The sequence below is a fragment of the Psilocybe cubensis genome, chromosome 3 (genome assembly GCF_017499595.1).
Source record: "Psilocybe cubensis strain MGC-MH-2018 chromosome 3, whole genome shotgun sequence".
NCBI lineage: Eukaryota > Fungi > Basidiomycota > Agaricomycetes > Agaricales > Agrocybaceae > Psilocybe > Psilocybe cubensis.
The window spans coordinates 3,672,425-3,682,816 of NC_063001.1; the positions used below are offsets into that span (position 1 = coordinate 3,672,425).

The window sequence follows — 10,392 nt, forward strand, 5'->3', positions numbered from 1 at the left end:
AGTACTTCTGTATCGTGCTCAATCAAATCACACTTGATATATTATAATGTATGCCCGCCCCCCCTATTCTTGCTGTTCTTCATTTATGCCCCCTGTTCTTGTGGATCTTCATTTTTATCTTTCTTGGTACGATCATTCGCACCATGGTCTTTGGATATTCTCTTCAAGCGATCACTAAAATTGATCAGTCATTCCTTTGAGAATTCCAATATTTCTGCTGGGTCAAATTTCTTCCTGCTCTCCTGTTTACTTCGCGTCTGAAAGATTCGATGGCCCTGATCGTTATCTACATCCAAGCCAATTGATTTGGCATATATTCTCTGTTCTCCCTCTTCTCGTCCTTGTCATCCACGCTTTGACTTTCCCTAAGACTTCGTCCTTAAATGCCTCCTAAAGCTAAAAAGAACGCTGATACTGCTGCTTTGGCAGTTTGACTTCCGTTGCCAGCTCTTGCTGTCCCTCCTGTTAGTGCAGCGCCCCCTGCTCGAAAGGTTGCCAACAAACGAGTTGCTGCGGCGAAGGTTGTCAAGTATGTACCTCTGTTATTTTGTTCCCAAATTTAACTTACCTTTATCTTCGTTTTTCTCCTTAGAAAAACTGCTGACATGGACGCCCAGGTTAAGAGAGCTGCCCCAAAAAAGAAAACAACGTACAGTGTTTTTATTCGTCTTGCTATAAGTCTGTTGTTGACCATTGTGTGCTTTTAGTAAACCTGCGTCCAATGTTGTTGCTCAACAGCCCCCTTTGTCCGAAGTCCCTCCTGTACAGCCCAAGAAGGACCATGTGACTGTCAGTGAAACGAAATTCAGGCCTGGGTACGTTTTCTTTCGTTTTATAGATTGTTTTGCGCTCTAAACCTATTTTTTTAAATAATATTCGCACTTTTTATAGAAACCCCATGTACGTTTCTCCTTCGGGCAATTACGTTTCGTTTCTAATGAATTTCTATATCAGGCTTCGCCAAGGAGCTCCCGCAGCGGCGACGGTCAACGCGGTCGAAGCTGATGAGGAATATGAAGGGGCGTCTGATGCAGAAGAGGTGGTTACAGACGGTGAGCTGCGTGACGAGGATGATGATGATGATGACCACGACGACGACGACGACGAAGATGAAGAGGAGCAAGGCGGTGACTCCGAAGACCTCGATGACTTCATTGAAGATGATGAAGACGCACTTGAGGACGAAGAATACGAGGAGGAAGAGGAGGAAGACGAAGACGACAAAGATGTTGAAGATGACTTGAACAATCTTGAAGAGCAAGGAGGTATTCTTACTGACGAAGGAGAGGACATTGAGGAGCCAATTAAAAAGTTTGTTATCATTTTCACTGTCTGGTCAATTATTGATTGAACATCATCAGCGTCCCCGCACCTCCCATCGACGAGTGAGTCTTTTACTCACTTATTGGTATTTTTTCTCTCACTGTATTGTTTCTAGTGTCTTTACTTCCGCCCCAACTCTCCGGAAATCCCGCAAGATCAAAAGGCCGAGGGAGTCTACCCCTACACCTGAGTTTCCTACGCAGTATGTTATTCATCAGTTATACGGATTTTCAAGTCGTACTGATATGGCTGGTTTTTTTTTTAATCTCAGTGGGTCACAATTGCCAGCAACACCCGCAACTCCGGTTGCAGATAGGTCTCCGTACGTTACAATTAATTTGATTTGAACTTTGGTTTTTGTTGACCCTAGCGGTGCAGTACCAAACGTATGCGCACGGAACCTCCGCCTACGCCTTCTCCGACGAAGAGGGCCACCCCCAAGAAGAAAGCCAGCGAAACTCCTGCTACTCCTGCCAGGCGATCAGCCCGCAAGGCCGCTGCAGAAACTCCGTCCTCCAGGATGAATGCTCTTTCTATCGTCGATATTGGAACTCCTTCTTCGATCCCTGAAAGCAAATCTCCTTCAAAAAATACCCGCAAAGTGTCGACACCTCGTTCCAAGATTGCGAAGAAGTCTCAGGCACCCAAGGCGGGAACTGTTTCTGTTGCTACCGACAATGACACTGTTGTTGTGTCCGCCCCCGTTACAGCCAGCGCTATTGCTCCTGTTGTCACCAGTGCCGCTATTCCGGCTCCCAGTGTTGTGCCACCCGCCCTGGGACCACGTAGCCTCCGAAATCCTGCTCTTTTGGTATACAACTCCGATCTCAATAGTGTTCAATCAGCGTACGTGTTCTCCTTTATTTTGTGACATGAGCTTACACATACATTCGTATATCATTCAGGGCTTTGCCATTTGCGTGCGAGGTTTCGGTTGGAATTACTAGAGATCCCGAACTCGAAGTGAAAGGATGTTACAAAAACCTTCCACACCTCAGGTAAACCTCAAATCATATGCGACACAGCACACATGTTGACAGATAGTGCAGGCAAATAGAGACCTTTAGCAACGTCGACACCACTCAAGTTCATGGGCTGGTGGGCTTCAGTCAATTGCAACAGTGGCATGGCGCGAATTTTCCCTCCAGGTAAGTCGCTTATGTGTCATTATTTGCCGTCCTTCGTGATATATCTCCCAATGGTAGTTTCCTTGCATCCTTCCTCAACTTTTCCATTGAGGAATGTTTCGCCAATCTTGGTCGCGTTAGCCCTTTGCTATTGAAGTCACAGTCCATGTGGGGACAACGTTACGAACTTCGAAACGCATCTGGAGAGCCGTTACAGTGCCTAACTCCAATTGTGACAACGTCCTCGTTTCTTCACGAAATGAATCCTCGATTGACATGGGGAGGCCATTACGTCCAAGGGGTTCCGATGGCATATTGGTGGGACCGGGCTTTGGCTGTCATCGGGATGGTAACCCATCAACCAAAGTTAGAGGTCCCTTCCTACCACAACGCGATACAATTTACCACCAAGAACAAACCGAACGACAAAAGTGGTAAGTACCATAATTCTATTTGGCTATGTGACATTCCTGACTACCGCACATAGCAGATGAACAAATGAGCTCTACCGCGCAGACACTTCCTAAGTCGCTTTTTACAACCGCACCGGCGGTATCGCTCAAGACGACTCCTCAGCCCAAGAAAAAAGCCACAATGTTGGCTTACAGCGAAAAATGTGAGTCCTCAGTTTATCCCGTTATTTATTGCCAAGTTTAATACGTCGCGGCAGTTCCCATTTATGATTTGCGTACTTTGTTGAAAGATTTTCCTGAGAAGACTTTCACCAAGGAGATGCTGGAAGACAGAGATTTATATCTTCCTTTGTGGAATGAAATACCCTATGGTTCGTTGGTCATTATGTCCCATATGATTCACATCGCACAACCTGCGACCGGTGGAAATCATTTTAAATTGTTCAACTATGCACAGTGGGGATTTTTGCTGTCCAGTCCAACTGTTGACTAGAGAGTGGGTTGCAAATATGTACCTACTCTTCGCTTTTAATTCTACATAAAACAATCAAAGTTTGTTTTACTATCTATGGCATTCAAATTCTGTTATTCTGTGCCGTTTCAAGTGGTTTTGAGGTGGTTGGACCATAATGTATTGGTGACGTCGACATGATATAAAATCAAATTGGACACAGGGGTGACGTGCTGCCACCGTGGGAATATCCTGCGTACAGTGTACGCAGGATGTTCCCACGGTCATCCTGTTTATGAACTTGCTTAACTGAGCGTCTATTTGATGCTCATGCTATCCAGCTTTAAGATCTCTATTCATATTCATGCCATACACGAAATAACATTTCCTTAGTTTTGCAGCTGTCATATAAACTCCTTAGTTATGCACCTGTCATATAAACTTGAACAGATACACTTGCCCTAAAGTCGTGTTTTTTTTTTTCATCATGATGTTTCATTTCCTTTCTTTCACTTTTCACTTTCTTCGTATCTCTCAAACGATTCAGAATGGACAGCTCCACGTTACAATCAGCCAATAACCATTCCCCCATCGATAATACGACATCTACCGATGTCTCTGCGAAGGATTACATCGAATTCGTGCGACAATCGTTATCAAACGACTCTCCCTATCTCATCGCCTTGCGAGACAATCCGTTACCAACTTGCATGGGTTGTACCAACGTCAGCAAAGAGTGCAAGGGCATGAATCCCATTCGATGCCAAAGATGCATCATCTTCAAACGTGTTTGTGAGAAGAAGAAGTCTTATATCGTACGCTCTTCCATTGCCCATTTTGGAATGACCGAAACTGTCGCCTCCGAAATGTATGCGCTTCATGCGCAATCCATAAAGACAAAACACAATCTGAAACTATCTGGTACAACTGAGGATGCTTCTGGCTCGCGTGCGGCCATGTCGCCTTCCATTTTCCCTAAAGGAATGCCACCACCGACAGATCCCTTCTTCGCGCTATCGGATAAAAATCTTCCCTCGTCAAAGCGAACCTCCTCTCCTTCAACTTCAACAGGCCTTCTTCACCAATCCGGACTTCCGAAAACGGAGCCCGTCGACAGTGTTATGACCGCTGGTAACGAAAACACCAACATGCCTTCAAAGAGGAAGCGGTCGCTCGCAGATGATACCCAGAGCCGAGTATTCAGCCCTCCTGCACAACACCGCGGTCATGAACACGGAGGTTATTTCAGCGACATCTCGTCTGTTGGAAGATTTGATCCCAGAAATGCGCGGCCTTCTAATGGTGATGACGAACAGGCTAGCAAGGGGAACGATGCCGATGACGATGGCGAAAACCACAGCTTGCGCGGGAGCGACTTCAAGGATTCAAATGACGAGGACTCTGATTCCACAGAGGCTGATGAAAAGGAACGAGCCGCGAAAAAAGTTCGTCTGAATGCTGCTGAGCGAGCACGATCCGATTCCAGGGGTGCAACTCCTGAGGATTTTCTCCATCCTCTCAATTTTGGATACCATCGCAGAGCCATGAAAGACAAAGTGGCAAGGTGCAACAAGTTCAACAAGGAGGCTCTAGATTCCGCGCAGACAGAAATCGATCATTTAAAGTCGCTGTTGGAAACCACCCAAAAGCACTCCTCCTTCCTTTCTGGTGAGGTCAACAAATTGAGGCAAGACGTACAGCTTCTTAACGAGAACAACATCAATTTGTCTACTGCGTTGCATATGTCAAGGTTGGAGATCAAGGCGATACAAAGGCGGTTGTCCGAAGTCGTTGTCATTGAAAAGGTGATGTATAAGTCTTGTCCGCAAGTGATGAAGACTAACTAACTCTTTTTGTATGTGACAGGCAACCAGAGGTTTCCATATTTCCTCTCGTACCTTTGAACGGGAAGAAGCTTGAATTGTTGTATTTGCAGTGTCTTTTTTTGGCTTTTCTTGGCATTCGGCGAACTTCCAGCCTGTTGTAAATACATTATCGATGTCATATTTAAACTTTTAACTTTTTGTTGATGTTTCTACGCCACCGCCAGGATCAATCCGCATGTGCCTGCCCTAAACGATGTGCCTACTTAACTTCGTCCTGTGTCAAGAATTTTTTTCCCTTCCTTGCCTGTTCTTGTAACTCTGAGGAAAATCTTTCGTGTTATAGCTATTTTCTTTTCATCTGCAGTTATTTGATCTAAGTCTCATACAGTCAGGTACGAGTTCATGATCTCGGTGCTTTTAGATTCCACGCGTAGTATTTGAATTTCATTGCAAATTGGGACGGGATTACCTATTTAATGTCAGAGCGGAGTGACTGATTTCATTTATTATCAGCAGAAAATTATGAGTGACTGTCCGGAGGACACCCTCAATCAGGAACGCCCCAACATGGAACAGTCTGAACAATCTGACCAAGATATGATGTCGGTGGACCGAGATAGATCATCGTCACCCGTTATGGAAAACGAGGATCAAGACCTTCTTCGATTATGCGATCGGTCCAAAGAGTTCGTTCATTGTTGTAATCTGCTGGCTAAGTTGTCGCTAACTGTGCACATTTCGGTAGTTTCCGGTCTTCTTCGATGCCATTGCTCTGTTTTCCTTGGTTCACCGATGTCATTGTTTCACCGGAATTGCTCAGTGAGGCCGTGCCCCAAAGCGATTGGGTTCTGGTGCGCTTCATTATTTTCTGAAGGGGATTTATTGTTAATTTTACAAATGTGCAGACGATGGCCAACAAATTGGATGTATATACAGACCGCGTCGTGAACGAGAAGTCACACGAGTTCATCGCCATGCACGATTTCTTCAAGCTTGCCCCTGGGCACCCAATGAAGCTGCCTAACAAGAGTAACTTTGTTAATCTGACGGGGCTTATGGTCGGTTACCGCGTTTTCGATATATATGCCCAGGTTCGAGGACTGCACAAGGAGAGAGAAGTGGTTATGCACAAAAAGCTCAAAACTGCGACAGGTCCCACACGTGTATGCCCCTACGCAATCTATTTGGTGATCTTATTGACCCATTTGTGATAGTTCTGGAATTATTTAGATAACTGGCAAAAGGTCCTCCTGGACGCCAAAAAATCACTCAAGAGTCTTCGATTATTCTCATCGCCCACATCTTCCGATAACTCACAAGGGAGTAGCCCACTCTGTTCTCTTTTGTTGCATATGTCGCAACTGCAAGGAGCTTCGAGAGGTATAATTATTTTGCAAAACTTTGTTTTGGCTTGCCTTTCTGTTGCCCTCTTGCGGGATCCGAAATTTGAAACTATCGATCTGCCAAAGAGCCCGATGGAATTTTTCGAAATCGTCAATAAGTAAGTCTTTTTTTCGGTCAAATATACAGACCTTTAACGGTGATATCAAAAGTCTCGTCCCAGACAACACTAGATATGATTTTACCGAAAATGTCTTGACATCAAACCGCAACCACGATGTGAGGAACCCCTTGACACTTGCAGCATTGTGTAGCCCACTTTTTCTTCTTGTCGGAGGGTCCCTTGTCGCCCATCACTTCGACAAAAAGGAATTATTTTTGGTCAGTTTGATTCCCGTCATGGTCAGCTCTTTATAACGTAACCCTTTCAGACGGCCAAATCAATTGGGAACGATCTGGACTCAAACCTCAAAGAGGTTGTCTCGGGTCTTTGGGAAGTAATCTTTGACTGTGCTGAGGGGAAATCTCAGCCAGCAACAGCCTTGATCTCCTGGCTAGAGGGTTTGCATCTCGATGACATAGATGATGGCGGATGGTATCACGAAGGTTTGTTTAGTTTGCGATTTACACATTAAATCTCACTCACAATTTCATATTTCAGGAGATAGCAGCGAAAGCTTGGACAATGTTCTCGCTTTCAGCTTAGCAGGGAACACGGTCCCCGCTTCATGGCAACAAACTGTTTTTGTTGCCGAAGGTTCTTTATTTTGCAATTCACATTTCATCAGATTACTGACACTTGTAACAGTTAACAAGCGGGCGCTGCTTACGTCTGGCCCAACCAACCAACCTTCTACCTCCAACGCCACGGGAGGGAATGCGGCAGACGCGATTCCACAGGAGACAGCACCACACACACAATCGAGCCAGGGGAACGACCCGCCGGCCACTCCGGGCGTCAATCCAACGTCGACGGAAGGTCGCAATCAGGTTGAAAACAAGACCATGGACGATGACGCAGCGGGTGAATCCGGCCTGCCTGAAATGCCTGCCCAAACGGCAGGCCAGACAGATAATACCTCTCCGACCACTTCTGATCCCACTCAAGGCAAGGAACCGGAACCCCCAAACTCCACAACTGGTCAGAACGCGTGTGACGACGACGCCGACAAGGACTCTGACTCTGACTCCGACTCCGACTCCGACGCGGACGTGGACGCCGACAAGGACAAGGACGAGGACAAGGGCAACGCCGCCGACAACAACGCCGACGCCGACATCCAAAAGGCCGCTCCCACGTCGCCACCTGTTGTGGGAGGAAAACGAAAACGTCCAAGTCTGAAAAAGCGTCTTCTTTCAAAGGTGCAGGTTCCTCGCGTGCAAATCCGGTACACCACTGCAAGGCCTGCTCCCCGTGCATCCAAGGTGGCCGTGGTCAATCGATTCCTTAGTGGCTGTACTGCGGAGGTCAAGGTTGAGGCAATTGATATTGAAGACCTCAAGGTCTGCGACGTCTGTCTTTTATTCACCACAAAACTGATTTTATACTTAGGTTGACACAGAACTACCTATTACCCTTGACAATACGAAGCAGAAGGTGTGTGCTTCGTTATGTCATCGTTGGGCGTTTACCTGAAACATGGTTTTGTTAGAGAGTCTTGTTCAAGCAATCAGAATGCCTTGTTGTTTTCGACGGACAGGGCACAGAAATTCAGCTCAGGCCTGCCTTTCATGTAAGCTTTATATCCTACGTTAAGCATTCTTAATCAATGATTTCCATCTCAAGTGCGGTATCTACGCCAAACTCCTAAAAGATGCTGTTCAAGCTGCGTCGCAGGCGAATATCGACGGCAAACCGGTGCATGCTGCAAGTCCTTCAAAGTCCAAGATCGTCGTCATGGATGACTTGTTTTTCAATAACAGTCATCCGCCTAAACGCAATGCAGCTTTGCAGAACGGCGTCATAGTCGTTTTAGGATGCAAGCTACGAAACATGTCGTTTGATCTCGACAGCCTTTCAAGGATATGTGACATCCACAAAGTCATATCAGTCCAGGGTAATACCATTTTTCATATGTTATATTTAATGTTTTTAATCCTGCCGTGTTAGATCAATCAGTTGACCCTTCCGACAATACTGATAACACTGGGATGATGCGAACGTCGACGCTTGCCACCATCTATGCAAATAAATCGAAGAAAACAGGCAAAATCTTAAACGCACTGGACCTCCCCGAGTTTTTTTTCTGCGAACAAACGTGCTTCAGCACAGATTTGAAGGCCTGGCAATACACTCAAGGCCTTGCCTTCAGCAAGGATCAAATACCTCCTATTTCTGACATCCGATGGTGGCTGGTGGCGACGGCCGACGCCATTCATGGCTGGCACATAGATTGCGATGGTCTGGGAACCATCATTACTTGCGAGATTGGGATGAAAGTAATTTTCATTGCGTTGGAACCTTCGTCAACTTCATCTACACCCTCGACATCAAGCATTGATCGCTTTGCCAATGACAACTTTGACCCTATACGAATGGTCAAGGACTCCTGGGATGTGCAGGCGATATGTCTACAGCGCGGTGACCAAATGTGAGTTTTGTTGGTTTGCGTATAACACGATACCTGGATTTAAACTGTTTTTTCTTTCATTTTCTAAGTGTCATTCCACCAAACACCATGCACATGGTCTACACGGCGGAACCTTCTATTTGCTTTGGCGCTCACTTTTATTCGCTCCATACCATGAAGGAGTCCCTTTGCGGCTACATCCACTCGTTCCTTGCTCATTCTATCTGCACGAACACTGCACATCCAAACACTAGGTCGCTTATTCACAGATTGGTATCATTTTACCATAAGTCTGTCACCTCTGATTCCTCTGACATGCCTGCCGACGTTGCTGCCCATTTGCCGGACCTCAATTCCCTCAAGAACATTATTTCGATCATTTCATTGTGTTCTCTGACGATTCTCTTGCACGTGTTGTCCCCCGAGACCTACACGTTTCCTGAACCTCCACATGGCCGCGAGGCAACACCATCTGCTACCCACAAATTGCAACAGTATCTCAACGAAACATACGACCTCAATACGTTTCACGCTGCTGACAGATACAAATACATGCACATGAGGGCTTTAGCGTGGCGTATACTGGGATGGCTCAGATTGGGGAAACTCAGATATAAGCCAACATCCACTTCGAAGTCAAAATCCCCGTTCCCCTCGACAAAAGAAGTCCACAAGCCCGACGCTAACGGTTACTTTGAGAGCGACATCGGTGACGACGTTTTAACGCCTTTCATGGGAAATTTGGTGTTGTCTTTGTTGAGCTACAATGAACTGGCTGACCAACATGAGCTTCGACCTCCTGTTCCAATGACGATCGACGCTTTCCGCTCCCAGCTTATGGGGGCCTTTGTCAAGGCCGAAAGTGTGACCGAATACGTCCAACGTCATCTGGCTGATGCTCCACGCAAAGATCTCATCATGGACTTCGACTATGGATTTGAATGGAAGTTTGAGCGCGCAAATGCTTCACAGCAAGGTGTGTTCTATAACTGTGCCCTTCATTTGTCACTACAACTGATTGATACCTTATCGCTGATCGCTCCGCAGATATAAAGGATTTCTTGGTCAATCTTTCGGGCATCACGGCTCAGGACGAACTCTATTTACATGGACAGGAGACTAATTGGTTGATTTACCAAACTGAAGATGTTATGGATGTCGATAGCGACAGTAACTCTGGAGAAGAACAAGACGATGCCAATGCATCGGTCGAATCCGAAGCTGATGGTAAGGAGTTCCTAATATTTCTCGTGTTTCCTTTATTCATCATACATCTCTTCATGGCTTCGTCTAGACTATGACCCTGACTTGGATCGTCGGCCCTCGAAGCGAAGGAAGTAG

At 46.1% G+C, this 10,392-nt stretch overlaps 2 protein-coding genes across 2 annotated transcripts; both read left to right on the top strand.

Moving 5' to 3' along the window:
• Positions 1-85: 85 nt before the first annotated feature.
• Positions 86-3,356, top strand: JR316_0004009 (uncharacterized protein; the record flags this gene model as incomplete). The annotated part of the gene is made up of 15 exons (XM_047889778.1): positions 86-146; positions 448-529; positions 593-649; positions 708-815; positions 892-900; positions 955-1,311; positions 1,362-1,385; positions 1,439-1,525; positions 1,595-1,645; positions 1,702-2,169; positions 2,229-2,321; positions 2,373-2,471; positions 2,529-2,884; positions 2,938-3,066; positions 3,121-3,356. 15 exons carry the CDS (start codon positions 86-88, stop codon positions 3,354-3,356), a joined length of 2,217 nt encoding a protein of 738 aa, XP_047752152.1.
• A 506-nt stretch (positions 3,357-3,862) lies between these two features.
• On the top strand, positions 3,863-10,392 carry JR316_0004010 (uncharacterized protein; the record flags this gene model as incomplete). Its single annotated transcript, XM_047889779.1, has 17 exons — positions 3,863-5,119; positions 5,657-5,826; positions 5,886-5,891; positions 5,961-5,991; positions 6,046-6,303; positions 6,355-6,641; positions 6,694-6,883; positions 6,913-7,087; positions 7,143-7,238; positions 7,290-7,984; positions 8,034-8,078; positions 8,134-8,214; positions 8,268-8,538; positions 8,592-9,072; positions 9,141-10,027; positions 10,099-10,278; positions 10,346-10,392. 17 exons carry the CDS (start codon positions 3,863-3,865, stop codon positions 10,390-10,392), a joined length of 5,157 nt encoding a protein of 1,718 aa, XP_047752153.1.